Source organism: Enhydra lutris, unplaced genomic scaffold, assembly GCF_002288905.1.
Source record: "Enhydra lutris kenyoni isolate GAN:26980312 unplaced genomic scaffold, ASM228890v2 scaffoldscaffold29, whole genome shotgun sequence".
Classification (NCBI taxonomy): domain Eukaryota; kingdom Metazoa; phylum Chordata; class Mammalia; order Carnivora; family Mustelidae; genus Enhydra; species Enhydra lutris.
The window spans coordinates 5,385,002-5,404,681 of NW_019154113.1; the positions used below are offsets into that span (position 1 = coordinate 5,385,002).

General features: G+C 49.0%; 1 protein-coding gene across 1 annotated transcript in view; it reads left to right on the forward strand.

The window, feature by feature from the left end:
• Positions 1–19,680, forward strand: part of LOC111152666 (ADAM metallopeptidase with thrombospondin type 1 motif 17) — a 323,596-nt gene that overhangs the window by 240,595 nt on the left and 63,321 nt on the right. Inside the window, exons 17-20 of the mRNA XM_022511219.1 lie at positions 3,136–3,216; positions 12,302–12,459; positions 15,250–15,409; positions 17,922–18,057. Coding sequence (XP_022366927.1) covers positions 3,136–3,216; positions 12,302–12,459; positions 15,250–15,409; positions 17,922–18,057 — 535 coding nt within the window. The remainder of the gene's footprint in view (positions 1–3,135; positions 3,217–12,301; positions 12,460–15,249; positions 15,410–17,921; positions 18,058–19,680) is intronic.

Below are 19,680 nucleotides of genomic sequence, written 5' to 3' on the forward strand. Positions count from 1 at the left end.
CAAAAATGAGTGGAGCAAAATGGAAATGGACAAAGAATCCACAGGGTAAGAGATCAAATGAACACCATGGCAGAAAATCAGGCATAATTTGGTGTCTCCAAAAAAGAAAACCAAACAAATCAGAAAAATAGATACTTAAGTACGGTAATAATATATCCCAGGAAAAAATTCTACTAAACTATGATTAGCCTAATAGTTATCAGATTTTAAAAGTAAGACTCTTATAAGCATTCAGTCTAGATTTTAGGTAATTTAATAAAAACATCGGATTGGCCTCAGTCTTTTCCTCACTGACATTCAGTGGAGCAACTCATAATAGTGGGCTTAGAGGAAGAAAGTGTGATCTAAGAATGTTATACCCCTCAAACTGACATTCGAGTATAAGAACAACAAATGATAATTTTTACTGTATTGCATTTCAGAAAATGTAATTCCCAAAAGCCCATCTCAAAGAGCACAAACTTGAGGCAAGTAAGAATTCATTGAAGAAACTAGCGGAAGGACACACAATGAACACTAAATTAAGTTTTAGGACTGAGACTAAAACGAATGCACTAATTATTTTAGCAAAAGATAAATGTTACAAATAGATACAGTGTAGGATTCATATAATAAAAGTTGAAAGATGTAAGGAAGTGAAGCACAGTGTAATTATGCTGATTTCCTCATCTTTTACTCAGGGATTAAAATACTTCACCTACCAGCTGACAAGCCATATAATAGCAATGTAAATACAATTAAAGGTTAACAGAAAAATATCAGAATAAAAAAGAAATAACAGCTAAAATTTATTGGTGAAGGAAAGACAAAGTAAGGTACTGACCCACCCGCCATGTTAGCCATGAGCAGTGTGATTATAGTTCAGATGCCCTGAGGTCTTCAGATTGTTTGGGGAAAAAAAAAAAAAGTGATGATTTCAGCAAAGCTTCAATATCTCTTCATAACAAAAGCTTCAATATCTCTTCATAACAAAAGCTCTTAACTAGGCTGAAAGGGAACTTCCTTAACCTGATGTTTGATATCAGTCACCTTAACACAACAGACATCATTTTCAGTGGGAACACTTTGGAGGCATTCTTGGGAACATCATGAATAAGGCAAAGATGCCACAGTCGCTTGTTGCACACAACATGGTTTTGTAAGTTCCCACAACAATGGTGAAGGAGAAGAAATTAAAGCGGTAACGATTAGAACGGAAGAAACAAAACCGTCATAGGAGCAGATGTTTCAATTAGCTTTATAGGAACCTGGCCAAAATAAACACATTATTATAAATAATAAAAGTGTTAGAAAGGTACCTAAGTATAGGGTATATCTTATGAGAGGCACATCCTTTTTACTATAATCTTTTGTAACTTGAATTTTGTACCTTGGGCACATACTGCCTAGCAAAACTCTATTTTATAAAGTTGTCCCCAATCTTTTAAAACTCTATACAATATCCTATTCATGTAAATGATGTATGTATTTTTATATGCATTATTAGATGCCGAAAAGGCTAGTCACCAAAATATTACTTTTTTAAGGGGTAATTTCTATAGTGCAATGTGTTCATTCTGGGTTTTTTTTTTTTTCCCTTCTGTGGTTTGAATTATCATAAACTATTTTTATAGTAAAAATAAGGCTAGTTTTACTGTGAGAAAATGAGGAAATAAACCAAACTCTCAAAAATAGGTATTTCCATAATCTCTACGTAGTTGGGCTTAAAATCTCTCCTTTTTAATGCTCCCCTGCTGATTCGGGTGATCACATTTAGGAACCACAGGGGAAGGTTTCATAATCTAATTTGGGACCCTCATCTAAATTGCTGAAGCAAACACACATAATCCTTGTCTAAAACCCAAATGAAAATCAAAACAAAATGATCAGCCTGTGTTTCAAAATCACACCATAGGGCTGGGCTCAATTAGTGACCCGGTTAACCAGGCAGCAGCCAGGGCCTGAGCTCCTGCCCGGCAGCCTCGGCCCTACCCTCCTTGAATCTTCATTATCCCCCACTGTCTGGGCACATATGGGGTCAGAGGATGGGCAGAGGAAGGCCCCCCGGGCCTCCAAGGACCTCCCGTTATAGTTGGAAATACTCAAGGAGACAGACAAAAGACTGCACTGGGAGAGTTGCAGAGATGCCCAGAGGTCAGCGGAAGCAGGAAATGGCCAACAGTGTGTTAAGGAGTGTTGTTGCCACTGGGCAAGGAGCTTAGCTTCTGCTATCATTCCATGGATTGGGGGACAGCTCAGAGTACAGTAAAGCCCAAAGGAACCTCCAGCAGATGGAGTGGCCAAGGGCAGGCTGCCTCTGTGCTCCAGGGAGGGGCTGTTCCTGCAGGATTCCAGGCTGTCTCAGTCTGCTAGGGCCCCCGTCACTAAGTACCACGGTCCCCAAGTACTGCAAACTGACTGGCATGAACAACAGACCGTTGCTGTCTCATGGCTCTGGGAGCTACAAGGCCAAGATCAAGGTGTGGGCAGGGTTGCTTCCTTTGGAATGCTGGAAGGAAGAATCTGCTTCATGCATCTCCCCCAGCCTCCGGTGGCTTGCTGGGTGTCTTGGGTGTTGCTTTGCTTATAGAAGCATCTTGAGCAGGGAGCCCAATGCGGGCTTGATCCCAGGACCCTGGGATTGTGACCTGAGCTGAAGGCAGAGGCTTAACAACAAACCACTCAGGCGCCCCCTAGAAGCATCATCCCAATCTCTGCTTCCTGCTTCCATGGAGTTCTGTGTACCTGCCTGCATCCGAACTCCCCCTTTGTAGAAGATGCAGTGCCCATTCTATTCCAGCGGGATCTCATCTTAAGAAATCACATCTGCAAAGACCCATTTTCCAAATCAGGTCACACGGTGAGGTAGTGGGGATTAGGACTTCAACATAAGAATGGGGGTGGGTGAGGAGAGACGCAGTTCAACTCTCCGTACACACAAATCGTTCTTTCTGGAATTTGGGCAGCCCAGAGGTTCTGGCCATAGAAGAACGCTCCGTGTTAGTTGACTTGATTTTTTAGAGCCAGACCAGCAGCAGGCTCTGAAATCATGGGGGGGAGGGGGAGGGTTAGGTGGATTTTGGGGGGGGGGTTCTAAGTGTGCCTCTGATGGGGGGGTGGAGGCATGCTTCACCTTCCTGTTATCTGCCACCACAGGTTATATCGAAGCTACCATCATTCCAGCGGGAGCCCGGAGGATTCGCGTGGTGGAGGATAAACCCGCCCACAGTTTTCTGGGTAAAACAAAAAGAATATAACTCATGATTTATGTTCTGAGATTTGGATCATCGTGCTGATTACGTGGTCCACCATCATTCTCCCAGGCTGTGGTTGTTACATTCATATCCGAAGTCTAACGATAGAAGTAATCACAGTGGGCCACATGATGCCACCCTAGTTGGCTAAAGTGCAGCCGCCCCCAAGTGGATGGGGCAGGGGAGAGGGGATCAGTAGGAAGGAAACGAGGAATTGGGATCACAAAAGTCCCCCAGAGTCACCCCAGAGCAGCCTTTGCCTACATAGCATGGGCACATTGCCCAGCTATTGATAGCTCTGGGGATGGTTTCGTAGCTGGGAAAAAAGAGTAATAGCCCTAGAGCTAATGGAACCACAAAAGAACACTGGTTTTCACTAAGTTCTGTGTACCCCAAATTCCTTCTGGCCAACTCTATTGACTTCGGGCACAAATGCCTATGTCTTTCTGTCAAAGGATGGGGTTTCATTCCAGGTTGGTCTTCACTGCCTTCAGCAGAACCATACTTCAGGCCCTAAGAATTGTTCAGTTGAACCCCTTCTCAGGCATTGAAGTCTCTCTTGCCGTATCCTAAGCTTAACAGCCGGCCTTTCCATTGGTCCTCGCAAGTATCTGCCTGGTACTTGAGTACTTGTGGGTTGAGTCCTATGTGTTCTTTATGCTGTTATGGGAACAAAAGGGATGCTCAGCCTTCCTCCTGTATTTCTATCTTGGGTTGGATTTCAGACTGGAGGTGGCTGATCTCCTACCCAGGTACCCTTCTCCTGGGCTTCCTTATGTTACTATCTCCTCAGTCTGTGTTGGAAGGTTCTGTTTGAGATTGACAAGAATATACAAGACATGATCTCTCTCTCTCTTTCTCTTTCTCTCTGGCTTCAAACTTAAGAATTAAATTGTTTTAGCTGAAACAGTTATTCATGAAATGCTTTCATTTAAACTTTTATCACTGACTTTTTTTTTTTTAATTGTATCTTGGTCCACGTTTCTGCCTTTGTAGATACAGAAAGATCTAAGTCTTTCTTTGAAATAGTCCCTACCTGAGAAACTGAAAGTCTGGGGCACCTGGGTAGCTATCAGTTAAGTGTCTGCCTTCCACTCAGGTCATGATCCCAGGGTCCTGGGATGGAGTCCCACATCAGGCTTCCTGCTCAGGGGGGAGTCGTCTTCTCCCTCCCCCCTCCCCCTTCTCGTGCCCACAGGTGCTCCTTCTTTCTTTCTCTCTCAAATAAAATCTTTTTTAAAAAACAAAGTCTGATTAGACAGACATAAAACAAACCTATAGTAGGCAAGTTTACAATGAAGACCACCATCCTATAAGAACCACTTGCAGGGGCACCTGGGTGGCTCAGTGGGTTAAAGCCTCTGCCTTTGGCTCAGGTCATGATCCCAGGGTCCTGGGATCCAGCCCTGCATCGGTCTCTCTGCCCAGCAGGGAGCCTGCTTCCTTTCCTCTCTTCTCTGCCTGCCTCTCAGCCTACTTGTGATCTCTGTCTGTCAAATAAATAAATAAATAAATATTTTTTTTTAAAAAAAAAAAACCTCTTGCAAACACCGAGTTAATCCTCACGCACATGCCTTGGGGAGAGGCAGCAGTGGGGCCAGGAGCTCTTGTTCCTGAGTGCCCACACCAGGGCTCACCAGCCAGCAACCTCCTGGGGTCCCTACTGTGTCCCAGGCAACCCTGTCCCCTCTTCTGCAGCTTTCACTTCTGCCATCTGCCCCATCTTCTTGAGGCCACTGCTGCTCCTGCTTCCAGGGTAGGACCTTACCATCCCTTAGGGTGACACCCACATGGGTCTTATCAGCCCCTCTGGCTTTGCGACCCTCCCAGCATGGCTACTCTCCCAGTCCAGCCTGGCACCCTTCTCTGCAGTTGCCCCAGCTGTCCCTGTAGATAGAATGATGCTCATGCACACTTTTAAGGTAGCCTTGTGCTGCTCTTGGCAGTTCCAGCAGACCCGTGGCCTTTTTTACTAAATTCCCAAAGAGCCCACCCCCTTCTCACCAGCATTTGCTTTGGAAGCCCAATCGCCTAGTGTCACCCTTTCCAGCTGGTACATCAGCCCTCGCCTACCTAGAAGAATTTCTGCCCCTTGGGGGGCACCAGGCCTTGGAGGATGGCAGACATTGCCTTTGACCTGATCTCAGTATCCCAGGAGCAAGCCCCATTCCTCGGTCAGTGGCGTGGTTCTTCCATCAAAGCAGCAGCAAGCAAGTCCCTTGGCTTCTGGTCCTGGCTTCCGAGACTTCCCAGCACCATTCTGGCACCTGACCCAGCCCCAGATGTCCCTCTAAAGTAGGAACGTTATCTGTACTTTCCTGCAACAAGATAAGAAGGACAGAAGGGTGTCAGAATCCTTTGGATTACTCAACTTAGTAAAAATGTACTTCTTCTCGGAGCCTGTGTTAGGGCCATCTAACTAGTGAATGCTGCCAGTGGTGGGGACTAGCTCTCCAGTTGGTTCCTCTCAGCTCCTGGAGTCGGCGGGCCATGTGTGGGGATGACATGAACATCAACGTTTGGGGTTCCCAGGCATTGAGCCCTGCCCTGTTCTGCAGACCTGATTCCTCACTGCCCCAAAGGCACTGGAAAATACTGCTTTGCCTCTTTCACTGAGGACAAGACGGAGGCTCCAAGGGTTCATTCAGGAGCCTGTGCATCCTCTTCATATCCTCTGGGGCTGTGGCCGTTTACAAGCCTCCTCGAATCACCCTGATGTGTCCGGTCATCAGCAGACATCAGCGGGGCTAGGGGAGGGGGCATCTTTACCCAGAGAACATGTGTTACACTCACATATTGCTTTTCCTTCTTTGTGTGGACCTCAAGGTGGCAAACCTCCATCCCAAGGAGATGGGTTCCATGTCTCAGAACAACATCCCCAGAAGCTCTGGACCTCCAAGGGAGCTTAGAGCCAGCTTTGGTCTTCTTATCTTATTCCCATGTTTTTAAATCCCAGGAGTCCAGGGCTGGGTGTGGGGGTGAGGGCAAATCTGAAGGTGGTCCACGCTCCTGATGTTTCTAAAATTAGTTCAAATAAGCCCTGTTTCCACTCGGGGCTGGGTGCTTTGGAAGTCAACCCAGTGTAACTCTGAATGACTCTCTCACATTTGCCGGGAGCCGTTCCTGCAGAATTACGCCCCACCTACCTTCGGCCCACGCTGCCTGGCTCTCTGCAGCAAGGCACCTGGCACAGGAAATGCCTCTGCAGTTTGTGTCCACAGCTGAGAACAGAGCTGGCAGAGCTCCGAGTGGAAATACAAGGAACTGACGGGATGCCAGGATTAGAAGTAGGTTGATTGTGGGTCAAGTCTTCCAGTGGAATCCAAGAGGGAGAAAGACAGAAAGAAGCCCAGCTTCTGCACAGCTCCTCACAAGAGGAGGGCCTGCAGATGGGGTCGGACCTCTTTAATGTGCCTCCAGCCAGCTGTAAGGAGCTGTTGCCCTCTCCCCCACCCCCAGCTCCCCAAAATGGCTCAGGATCTTTTCCCACAGTGCCTAGATGTCCAAGGACAATGTGTAGTGGTCCACAGGGAGAAAGAGGGCCCCCGGAGAGAAATGGACATTTGCCATCAGACCTCATGTTCTGGGCCTTTCCTTAATGGAATGGTTTTGTTCTGCTACAGTAGCAAGAGAGAGCTTGTTTGTGCCCATCTTCATCGTTCCAGAAGTCTCTCCAGCTGCTGAGAGTCTCCTCATGGCTTCTAACCCAAATACATGGAAGCAAGCACTGCTCTGTTTTGGATGGTGGCTTAAAACATCCAGCCTCTGACCCAGACAGAACCAGCAAAGCAAAAAATTGTCCTCGCCGGCAAATCCAAACTTCAGACAACACAGATCAAATCAAGTCGCTGAAGATTTCTCTTTGTTCGTCACTTTATTATTTGCCTGTCAAATCAAAACGTGTGTAATCCTTTTAATAGCCCCCGTTTGAACTTCTGGACCTAAAAATCTTAATTTCAATGCAGGCTAACCTCAACCTGCTTACAGACACAGGGGGGCTTGGCTAGACCCTTGATGCCACAGGAATGAGAAGGACGGGAACTTGTAGGGCCCAAAACTTAACTCTGGGGCCTTCTTTCAGAAAACGAATGCAGCATTATGTCCAAGGCCTTGGAAAGCACTCCTCAAGGGGCCTGGATGCTCCTGCCCCACCGGCTCTCAAACACCCCATGGAGGGGAAGCTTGCCTGGGGTGGAGGCTAATGCCAATGGGCTAGGAGATGATCAGCGTTCCCACTGGCTGGAGCTGACCCAGCCCCACGACGTAGGTTTCCCATCAGACTCCACACCATACCCATGTATTTGCTATTAATAACGATCTTGATGTTCACAGATTCTCTGAGGCTGCTGTCCCACCCTTCTGAAGGACTCGCAGGTGCTAAATTCCCATCTTAGTGGGAAGTCCCAGTGTCACCAGTGGACCCCAGCACCTTGCAAATTTGTGACTGTTGCTGACTAGATTCCTCACCGAGTCAATAGGTTAGAAGTGATCACCTTGCTTCTCGGAATTGCTGAGCCCCGATGTTGAACCCTGTGTTTTCCCTCCCATTGCAAAATTCATCAAGGACTGACATCACCATCGAACTGTCCTGAGGAAGGGGTACCAAGTGGACATCATCAAGCCACTTTGGAGGCACCCGGCTGGCTCAGTGGGTAGAGCATGCAACTCTTGATCTCAGGATTGTGAGTTCAAGCCCCATGCTGGGTGTAGAGACGACTTGAAAGCCGTGTTTGCAGTGCCTAGAAGCTGTCGTGAAGGTGGCCATACTCAGAGTTTATTCTTCCTAGGGCCCTGTGGACCCGCCCACACCCCCAGAGCTGTGATAGAGTGAGCAGCTCCAGCCCAGCCCCTCCAAAGCAAAGCCAGGAGCTTTCCGAACTCATGGTGGGGCTCCACAGCAGCCACATGCGGCTTGGAGGAGCTCTGCATTCACCACGGTCACACAGACTGCTTGAAATCTGCCCTGCTTGGGGGCTTGCATTTACAGGCCCTGTAAATCTAGGCTGCTTTCCCCAGCGAGCTGGGTACCAGTGCTGCACCGTCTGACGCGTTCTTCTCCCATTCAGCACTGACCTTGTTCTGTCCTAGCTGGCCAGCCACAGCCTGCTGCTCTCACATCGCCTCCTCCTCTTCCTTGACCAGTCCCTACTCCTCCCAGGCCGCCCCAGACCCACCCTGCAGAGCACCTTGTGCAATGTCTCCTCCACCTGCCCCTCTGAACCCTTCCCGCTACTGACAGGCACATCCCTGCTTTGGCGATCAGAGGCTGACATGTCCCGAGCCCCAGCCGGCAGTCCATCTGGCCACTGGATCAGCCACAGCCAGTGCCTCTGCCAACAGAAGCAGGGCTCCTCAGGATGGCCCGCATACTTCTACATGCTGCTTCTGCGGGTGGTTTGAGAATCGTCTCCGGGTGTCCCTCCTGCACTTTGGCTAGTCCTTCCCAGTCTTAACCCCCCAGCTGTTTGACTTTTGGCATGGAGGCAGGGTAGCTTCAGTGTCACTTGAAAGTGCCTTACACAAAGGGCCTAGGAGATGCACAAACAAGGCCGAGTAAGAAGGAGCCACCTCATCCTAGGCGTTAGTGCCGGACAGGAGCAGAGGCCCAGGAGACAGGTTAAGGCCTAGATAGCCTTCTACATCTCAGGGTATGATGCTTACGCTGCTAAGGATCCTAGGGTGGTTTCTAGGAGTCCATACTAGTAATCTTCTTTCCCAACCTGCCCTACCCCTATCGTGGTTGGCATTTTAAAAAACAAAACCAAACCTTAAAAAGACACATGTGAAAGCCAAACTGTTCTCAGTTGATGAGTATCAGCTTCAGGCGCTGCTGGATCCAGGGGCTTAAAATGATGTCATGGGAAACTGTGTCCCTCTCTACCCTGGCACTGCTGTCCTCTCAGTTGACTTTAATCTGGGTGCATCTTCCCAGGTGCTGGTAATCCAGATTTCCTTTAAGTCTCCGGGCAATCCTGTAGAAAGTAAGTTGCTTCTTCCCAAGGTGAATGGAAGCCTTGGAACTGACTCTCACAGTCCAGGATTGGGGGATGGCCCCATACCTGGAATGGGGATGAGTTTGGAGTCAGATAGAAGAAGAACATACCCCCAAAGGAAACTCTGGGTTGTTGTTACTTGGAGATAGAGACAGCCAACACACCATTCACAGCAGCCATAACATGAGAACAAGGCCAGAACCCCAACTCTTAAACCCAAGGCCCCAGCCCGGGCACTGAGTCAGGGAGTCAGCTGGTGCATGTGGGTGGCCAGTGGCAAGGAGAGCTGCCGCTCCAGAGTTTTGAAAATGGGTTCTATGGGGTGAGTCAAACATCGTAGTGGTCCACATATAAAGAAACTAAAGAAACTGCCCATCTCTCTAACTCCAAGTTCTGGGTGGGGGAGGAGAGTCTCAACATGCTCGCGTCTCCCACCCCGATAATAAGAACAGTGAAACTTCTCTCCCCTTCTCCACCCTTTAGAGCCACTCTTCATCTTGCCTCCCTTTCCCAGCCAGACTTCTAGGGGAAAAAATTGCTTTACCTCCCACTTGCTTCTCCACACAGAGCGGTGTTCACAGGAAGAGCTCTCATGGCCGCCAGGTCAGGATCCACAGTCCATGTCTGCCAGGCACTCCCAGGCCACCCTCCTCCCTGCTTTTCTTCCAGAAAGTCTTCCCCGTATGCCCCTGTCCCTGTCCCCCCACACACAGATGCAGACCCTGAGCTCACCTCTGCCACGGAGCCTATGAAACTACCGTGTTTATCTGTTTTCTCACCTGTCTCCCTTCCAAATGTTGAGTTCACCAGGGGCAAGAGCTTTGTCCTCAACACCCAGTGAGGAGGCCCTGACTGGTGGTGTTGGCGGGGGTGTGGAGAGGGGAGGCATGTGTCTGCCACTCCCTGTGCTTCCCCGACTTGTTATCTCTAGGACCATTCCTCAAGGACTCTGGCCCCTCACTGTGTCCATCTGCCACTCCCCACCAGCCTGCACTGATTTCTGAAACCAAATTTACGTGTGTGTGTTCAAGAAACAATTCTCCAAACCTACAGAGAAGTAGAAGGAACAGTCTGTGAGTTTTGTTATAATAAGGGTATATGGAATGCGAGACCCTGTGGCAGTTGGAGCCTGGAATGTGTTCTCTCCAAAAACAAGTGTTTTCGTATTTGTCGCAAAACTCTAGATGGAGGCTGTAACCTAAAGAATACTGCCAGAGTGGTAAGAGTGCTGAGCTCGGTATGTTTAGGTTCAGGTTGTCCAGTCTTTGTAGCTGTGTGACTTTAGGCAGGTAACTTAACCTCTCCATGGCCCCATTTCCTCATCTGTGAAATGGGAAAATAATGCTTTCCCTCGGAGAGTTGTTGGGAAGAGTAAATGTGTAGAAGTACGCGTGGGGGCTAAATCCAAGAATGTGCTTCTCGAAGGTGGCTGGTAGGTTTTGGCTGAGGAAGGGATAAAGGAGCAGAGATTGTGAGTACTCTTACATTTCCCCTTCCGTCTTGTAGCCAGGAAATTTCAGTAGCAGGTAGAATTTCTTGAAGGGAAATGTTCAGTTCCAAGAGGTAGAGCCTTTTCTTTTCTAAGCCTTCCCTGGAGTCCTGTAACCCTCAACCGCTCACTCTACACAACCACCCTGGATATGAAATCCTGACTGGAAGTCGCTCTAGTGGAAAGCAGCCCTTACTGCTTCTTCCTAGTTTCTCTTGGCAGTTCCTAGAAGCGAGGAGTCGTGACCATGCATCTCCTTCATGCACTCCAGGACAGTCTGGTGGGGTGAGAGCAAGCAAGGGGACCATCGTGTCCTAGAGACAGGGAAGCAGAGGCCCAGCATTCCCCAGATGCTGGTGGCCTGACCAGGACCAGGTCCAACAAGGTCCTGACCCAGCCTTGGGGCTCATGAATTGAGGGCTAACAGAAACCCCTTTTTGTTTTCAGCTCTCATCATCCAAAATTGGTATTAAATGTGGGTGTTTTATTTCTCGCCTTGGGAAGCAGAGAAGAGGGAAGGGGTGGAACTGATTTCACTGATTGTGGACAAAGCAGGGTCTCAAAGCAATTGGAAGCATCTGGGGCATGGGCAGGGAGTAGGGGGGGTGTCCAGCTGCACTTGGGGAGAGAGGGACTGGGAGCACCCAGGATGTCCTGGGAGTTTCATCGTTTGGGTGACGGAAGACTTGTTCTCAACCTGCCGTCGTCTGCGACCCTCTCCCAAATGCCAGAGTACATTTTAGTTCTTGTCATTCTTAAATAACAAAATGAAACCAACAACAACAACAACAACAACAAAACAGAATTTCACTACAGAATGTTCTAGTCGTGAGAACAACATGACTCCAAACCTAGGCAAGGGGACATAAGAAAGTCACGGTCTGCACTCAGATAATCAATATACATCGTGTGTGGAAAACCAGATTTTTTACTCTGGCCAACCAGCAAAGTGTTGATTTTGTTTCTTCCAACACATTCTCTACCCAGTGGAAGGGTGAGCCAGCAGAGTGTGAACCCGAGAACCATGGAGCCTCTCCCTCGTGGCATCGTCCGAGCCCTACTGTCCCATCTGTGGTCAGCTCAGGTTCCCTAACTCTACCATTTAATAGAACAGCAACTGTTTTCTTGGAGGAGCCCCCACTTTATGACCGTGGGGCTCTCAAGTCCCTAAGAAAAGCTGGATTAGGCTGTCAAAAGCCCCAGGTAGGTAACGGTTAAATGAATTGACAAATTTTGCTAAGCAGCAAACCCATCTCTGTGGCCTTGGACACATTAAAATAGAATTCATCCATCAGGACGAAGACCCTCTACCCTGGAAGTTTAGTAAAATGTGGTTGGTCTATGCTTGTCTCCATCCCCTGGCGTTCTGTCGCACAGGGTCCTGCAAATCTTGAGCTGTTTGCCCTCTGTGAGTGAGACTTCTGTTCTCAGCATCCAGAAAGCCCACCTTCTATCACTGCAGACCCCCTCCTTTCTCCTGTAGAGGCGGAGAGGAAGATCTCCAACGCACCCCTCAGGACACCCAGATTCCCCTGAAAAGGCCAACTGACGCCCCCTGATTACATGATGTTCCCTTTTCTTCCTAGCTCTGAAAGATACCAATAAGAGATCCATCAACAGCGATTGGAAGATAGAGCTCCCCGGAGAGTACCAGATTGCGGGCACAACCGTGCGCTACGTTAGAAGGGGTCTGTGGGAGAAGATTTCTGCCAAGGGACCAACCAAGATCCCACTGCATCTGATGGTAACTTGCTGTGCTCTTGCCTTTGTCCCAAGCCCGAGGCTCCAAGGGGTCTGCCAGTTCCCTTCCTCCCCGGGGGTGCTGAGGAGAGGAGCTCGCCTGGTTCCTGGTGGGTTTCTTGCCACCTGCTGCTCGAGCCTCCCTCTCTCCTGGTCTTCTCTTATCTCATCCCTTTCGCCACATGCCTGAGAATTTTCCCCTGACCAGACTTCACCCTGACTCTTCACTGGCAGAGCTGCCATCTTTTTCAAAAGGAACAGCCTCCAGGAAGGAAATACTTGGCCGTGTGACAGCCAGGGAGAGACTTGGCCCCACTCAGAGTCTCTGCTTTTATATCAGATGGCACAGGTCCGCCCCACAGTTTGTGTATCCACACTGGAAACTACCTTTTGGAAATGAACTGTTTGACTCCGTTTCCAAACCAGCTTCACTCAGTTTTTCCGGACTCTGGTCTGCCCCAGGCATTTGGGCATCAGGAGAGGGAGAACCAGGTTCCACAGGAAGATCGGCCCCCGGGGTGGTGTCATGGAACCTGGCAGTCAGGCCAGGTTGGGGCCACCTTGTCTTGCCCGTTGTCTCAGGGCAGGGGGACCCCATGCGAATCACTTGAATATCAGTGATGCGTCCTTTTAAGAGTACTAAAGATCTCCAGAGAAAGGGATCCTACCATTTCCTTACGGTCCAGGAGTTCCCATGACTCCCTTCTAATAGCTCATAATTATTGATTCCACATCTCGTTCCAAAGCACGGGTTCTGTGACCATTTGTGTGTCTGTAACCAAAGCACATTTTGTCCTCTGTGCTTCCGGAGTCTCTGCTTGGAAATTCTTTTTTTTTTTTTTTTTCCCTCCGTTAATTTGTCATCTCTGGCAACCTGCAGCCATTCAAGGTTAGGTGACACCTAGAGGAGTCGCCAGCCACCTCTCAGGCAATCTCCTGAGGAAACTGGCTCTGCCCACGAGCACCCGGCAGACGGACAGACATGCCCATGCCAGCCCTGCCCCCCGGCCTACAGTGAGAGAGCAAAGGGAACTGATCTCCATGCCCGGCTTCAGCCATCCAGAAACCTGTGTCTGCCACAGTCAGCCCACTAAATCCATGGCAGAGTTGGCTCCGTACGTCCCCAGCCCCCAGGACCCATCCCCAGGCCACTGCCCTGTGATGAGATTCCATCCTAGTCTAAGGCATTGGAACAAACCCTCCTGTCCTGATTTAAAAGGGGTTCAAGAGGAAGCATAAGATAAAAAAGATAAGACCCTGCAGCCATGTCCCCTGTTGGCTCGTGAATTGCTTTTCTCTAACAAACCCTAAGATTGGGGTGTATTTCCCTCTCTTGCCCAAAGCTTTCACAAACCACGAGGGAATCGTCCACCCATGAAAGCAAACATACAGCCCAGATTCATTCAGACCGTGCCTCAGAAACTACATAAACTCAGCCCAAGTCCCAGCCCTCTTTAACATCAATCATTTTTCTTTCTTGAAATATGATTAGTTCAGGTTTTTAAATCTAGAAATAAGAGGTGCCCCTCTGCCTCTACAGAGGCATCTGTTGTCCCCAAACTGGGGTGTGTACATGGCTTGCGGGGTTGGGAGCCCCCACACAGTCACAGGGACCTGCATTTGAAACCAATTATACACTCACACATGCAAATTATACATGGCTGCAAAATTGCATGAAATTGGTTTCATATGGATTCTTGATTCACCAGTCTTATTCCCATACTGAGATAATAAAGATCTTTTAAGACGGGTTTTTTTGTTTTTTGTTTTTAAACTGGAGGCATTTTTCCAAGTGTATCACTGCAAGCCTGTTTCTTGGAGAAGTGGATGTTTATGCGGTTCAGGTTGACCTTAGCACCTCACCCCTACCCTGCAACTCAAGCCCTTCGAGGGCTGGGAGATTCTCAGGGGCAGCAGGGGGACCTCCCCAGGTCAAGGCAGGTGGAGCACACTCTTCCAGGCCTCAAAGTGAACTTGATCGGTGCCTTGACCCAGGAGTGCCCACAGGTTCCAAGTCTAGCCTGACAACCCATCACCTCCAGCCACACTCTGATAGGGCCAAACACAGGGCAGGCCCATCCATCTGCCCACTCACCAGGATTTCAGACCCAAGTGCCCCGATCTGCAGGATGGCTCCCCACCCCCTCATTCTCAGCTTTAGGCCTTGAGCCAGGCCCCTGCCACCCTGTGGGCATCTCCGTCCTAGCTCCCGTGGCGGCAAGAAGGCTCAGTCACCCCTGGACTCCTCCGCAGAAGTCCCCAAGGTACCTGTATGGTGGGGCTGTGTTTGCCCTTGAGCCTGCCTTACATGCGGCAATGGCTGATGCTGGGGGACGGAAAACTGATGTCCATTTTCAAAGGACAAGAGTAGCCCTCCCCGTTCAGACGTCTGTTTTAGGCCAACGCCACATATTTGTGTCTCTCTTGTCCGCGAGGGCAGCTTTGTGGCTGAGTATGCGGGAACAGGTTCTTCATCTGCGTAGAGCAGCTCTCCCAGTGAGAACCCACAAATGTGCTCCTCCAAAGTCCTCGTCGAAGCGGGTTCTCTCTCCAGCAGGAGAGAGCAGGGCTCCCTGCTGAGGGTCCACATACCCTACTGCCCCAGTTGAGTCTCTGAGGAACCTGAGTCCGAAATAAGGAGTGCCCCTAGACCGAACCAGTCTTGAAACCCAGAAAAGACCTGCTTACTCCGGTAGAGAGAGCCGGCCACAGTGTGGCTTCGTTCGCCAATTCTGCAAGCCTGTGGGCGTCTGCTCCATTTCAAAATGGCCTTTGATCTTTGCTGCTGATCCAGGTGCTGTTATTTCATGACCAAAATTATGGAATCCATTACGAGTACACCGTTCCTGTCAACTACACCGCAGAAAATCAGAGTGAACCTGAGAAACCCCAGGACTCTTTGTTCCTCTGGACCCACAGCAGCTGGGAAGGGTGCAGTGTGCAATGCGGAGGAGGTGAGCCACCGGGGTCATGGGCCTGTCGGGTCGGGTGTGGGGACTTGCCGGAGGAGGGCGTGAACCCAGGGCACTCTGTGGCCGGCGTGCAGGGTGTGGGAAAGGCTGGCCGTGTCACCTGTGTTTCCGCAGGAACTTACCCACGCCCCACTGCAGTTCTCTCTGCAAAATACTCACTCAGTCCTCCACACTCCTGCGCCCACACAGCTGCTCTGCCTGTGGTGCAGGGCCCTCGACCTCTGCTCTGAGTGGAGGTTTAGCCCCTGTACAGGTCTATGGCAGGTTTGACAGGTGAGTGACCCTGGGGATGAACAGAATAGACCTCCACCTGTTACTATTTGGTAGAGGGCCCCCAGATGTTTTGCCCCCAAATACTCTTTTCTCTTTGCCACAGGTACCCCACTATACGACACAGTAGAAAGAAAGGGCCCCACGAGTCCAGGGAGACATTCCAAGCATGCCACCATGTTTTAGCCAATGACTTACCCCCTCTATGCTAAAATTTCCTCGTCTCTAAAACAGAGGGATCCACCCCTGTGCCCACTGCAGGGATGAGACCGCCATGCTAAAAAATCAGTATCAGCAAACACACTGTATTCGTTACTGGGAGGTTTAGGGAGTGCAGGAGGAAGCCATTCACAACAATTAGCTAGAAGCCCTTTTGTATTTTGTCACCCTGACAGGACATATGGCCAGTTCTCGGGAGGTGAGACACAGAGTGGGTGGGTTTTGATGGGCACAGAGTTAGGATGGAAGGTTCACCTGGACTCTGGAATGCCAACCCAGAGAGTGACTTGGCCCCATCAATACCCATTCCTGCATGGTCGCTGACCACCTAGATGATGTTTGTCAGATATCCAGTATGTAGAGGATCGTTTTTGATTTAAGTGACTTGTCCCATTTTTCTTGGGTAAGAATTACAGCTATAAAGTGATTGGGCCATCAGACACTGCTGGAGTCAGCTGTGAATTCCCTCCTTCTCCTGCACATCTTGGCTCACTGTCCTCGCTGTTTGTTCTTGGCCTGTTCCTCAGGCATCCCTGGCAGTCAGCATAGCCCCAGGATCCTCCGTCAGCCCTGTCCTTGTCCCTCAGCTGTCCCCCTGTGCCCATGTCCCTCCAGCCTCCAAAGGCAGCACCTCCCATATCTCCGACTACCAGACTTTTCCTCCTGGACAACTTACAAACTAAGCATGTCCCAGACAGAGCAGTTAGCAGGCTCCCCCTTGGCTGGGGGGCCGGGGAGTGCTGTTCTCCTTCTGTCACTGTCAGCCCAGCGGCATTCCTATGGGACACCAATGACTTCCAGATTGTCCATTGACAACTGATGACTCACCATTGTCAGACCTGCAGTCAGAGTTGAACTGTGGCTTGAGGTAGCCCCGTGCCACTTACGCTCATGCAAGGCTGCCGCTGCAGGCAGTCAGAGCTGATGGTATCGTTTAGGATTTTGCAGGAGGCAGATTGAGTGAGGAATCTGGGGTCCAAAGAGTTGTGCCTGACATCCTCTTATTCTTATATTGCTACACTCCCCAAATAATCATAAAAGCAGAAGGTAACTAACATGAGTGCTAACCCTGACTGGGCTCTGTTCTAAACACTCTCTGTGTATTAGTTAATTTTAACTGTCCCTGAAGCACCCTGAGGCACAGGGAGGTTAAGTGGACCAGCCTGGTTGAGGAAACTGAGGCATAGAATCATGGCGGCTAGCTGTCGATCCTGTGATCATTATGCCGGTGATGGACCCAAGTTTGAGCCCAGACAACCTGGCTATTGAAGCTACCCTCCTAGCTCCCATTCATCCTCCTCCCTGGCAAAGCCATGACCAAGCCATGTGTAGGATGCTTTGGGGAAACCCAGGGAATGGCTACCCCCATCTGGGGTAACCAGTTAATGACGTCCCCAAATGCAGGTGATGCTGAGGACATGTAGCCGTTGGCCAGCTAAACAAATTCTCAGACTAGCTCTAGACTGCCCACATGGAGGAGACAGGTCTGTGTGTCCTTCAAACCAACCTCCCTGTTGTCACTGCTGTCCAGCAGTTCTGGAGGGATTCTCCAATAGGTAGCTATGATCTCTGGTAAGGACTAATGTACAAATGTGTAATCAAGACCAGACCTCGGTAGACTTTAAATATCAAAAGAACAGATAAAGAGATTGGCAATCTTTGTTGGAAATTAAAGTCCCAAATTAGAACTTTGGCCTCTGTGGATCCCGGGCTGTCCGAAAACATAGCTAATCTGCGGTGTCACCTTTTTCCAGTCCTGTTCTAGAATCTTCTTCCTGCCCCATACTGCCCCTGCCATGTCATACACACCCTCATCCCTAATATTATGGTTCTTTCTCTGACAACATGATAACATGTCACTTCACTGGCAAACTGCACGATAACAGTCACTTCACTGACAAACTGATCAAAAGATGCACCCAAATGCTCCTCTATCTGCATCCATGTATGGCCTTTCCAGGTGGGAGAGCCACAGTTGCTCAGTTCCCTGTGGTTTGGTTTCCAGGCGAACGCAGAACCATCGTGTCCTGCACACGGATTATTAACAAGACCACAACTCTGGTGAATGACAGTGACTGTCCTCAAGCAAGCCGTCCAGAGCCTCAGGTCCGAAGGTGCAACTCACATCCTTGTCAGTCACGGTAAGGAGCTGTGTTCTCATGCTTGGACCCTCCAGGGTCAGGGCAAAAACACCCAGCATGGGGTGGGGCAGTGATAGACAGTTGATCCCACAGTACCTCTCTGCATCATGTACTGTTGTTGGTGCTCAGTGATTTTTGCTTGCTTGAAATACTGATTAGCTGGCTCTGAAGCCAGGGCTCTGAAAAAAATGTATAACCCTAGCTAGAAGGCATTTTTTAGCACGACCCTAAGAACATCTCATGGAGAAAAAAATCATCACATACCCTCAGCTGATACATGTCGGCTCCCCCAAGTTATTTTGTCTTAGGAGAAAAGGAAATCGCAGAGTGTGAGCACCCATGAGTGAGTCACACAGGTTAGTGTTTGTGATGGGTCTGTTGCGGCAGCTGAAACTAACACCAGTGAGTGTGGATCTTGGTGTTCATTGTTTGGAATCTGTCAGAAGTTCTGATGGATTCCATGGCCATGATACTTCACGTGCTCTGAAGGGAATTTTCTGGGGCTGTCAACTGAGATGAATTGTGTGAAATGTACTTGTCAGTTAAGCTTTTATTTCTGGTCATTGCAGTGAGACATTTCATTGTACTGTGATTAGTAGAGTGTGTAATAGCACCCCTGGCCTCCCATTCTGCTCTGGGTTGAGGTGTCTGGCTTTTGCTTGGTGGTTCTGTGCATGTTTTTCTTCTGTAAAGAAGCTAGACTTTTGATGTGGCAGTTTTGTAAACTCAACTTGGGCTTCTTGCTTGGTGCAGAAGTTTCACAAAGCATGTGGTTTTCGTGCCATCCCCCTTTGCCTTGTCAAACTGGTCAAGTGTGCAAGTGGGAGAGGGAAGATAGCAGGGAAAGCAAGAGGTGAGACTTATTTCATTGGTGGTGTGTGGTCCTTAGCAAATCAAGAATGACGGTGGATGGGAGGGTGGGTGAAGGGGATTAAGAGGTATGAACTTCCAGTTACAAAATAAGTAAGTCATGGAGATGAAAGAGACAGCATAGGGAATATAGTAAGATGGTGGCAGTGTTGTCTGCTGACAGATGAGTATACTTATGGGGAGCACTGAGTAATGTATAAAATTATTGAATCATTATGTTGTACATGTAAAAGTAATATAATGCTATATATTAATTATACTTCACTTTAAACAAAGAAAGACATCCTACCCTAACCCTGAAGGTCATGAGGAACAACTCACTTTGGGAAGTCTTCTCAAGCATCTGGCTATGAGCAACCACCCCACAGACTCCTCAGTTGATGAATGAATCAACCACACACACACCCAGGGGCAAAGAGGGAAGAACTTGCCACTGTGACAACCCAAAGATCAGACAGGCCACAGAGACAGCTCAGCTCTGTGACATACTAGAAAGTAGGATATGTGAACCTAGAAGAGGGGGGGTCAGCATGGGCTCAAGGACATGACTGAGCAAGAAAGATCTTAGAGAACCAGTCAATAATCATATTTTAAGATCATTTATGATTTCAAACTATTTTAGTGTCCAGAGATTTCTTAAATTATGCATATAAGTCAAGTAACATAAAACATGAAATCAGAGTTGCTCTGACTGAATTGAGACACATATGTGATGAGGAAGAGTAGTCTAGTGCATTCTGCCCTCCCTCATAT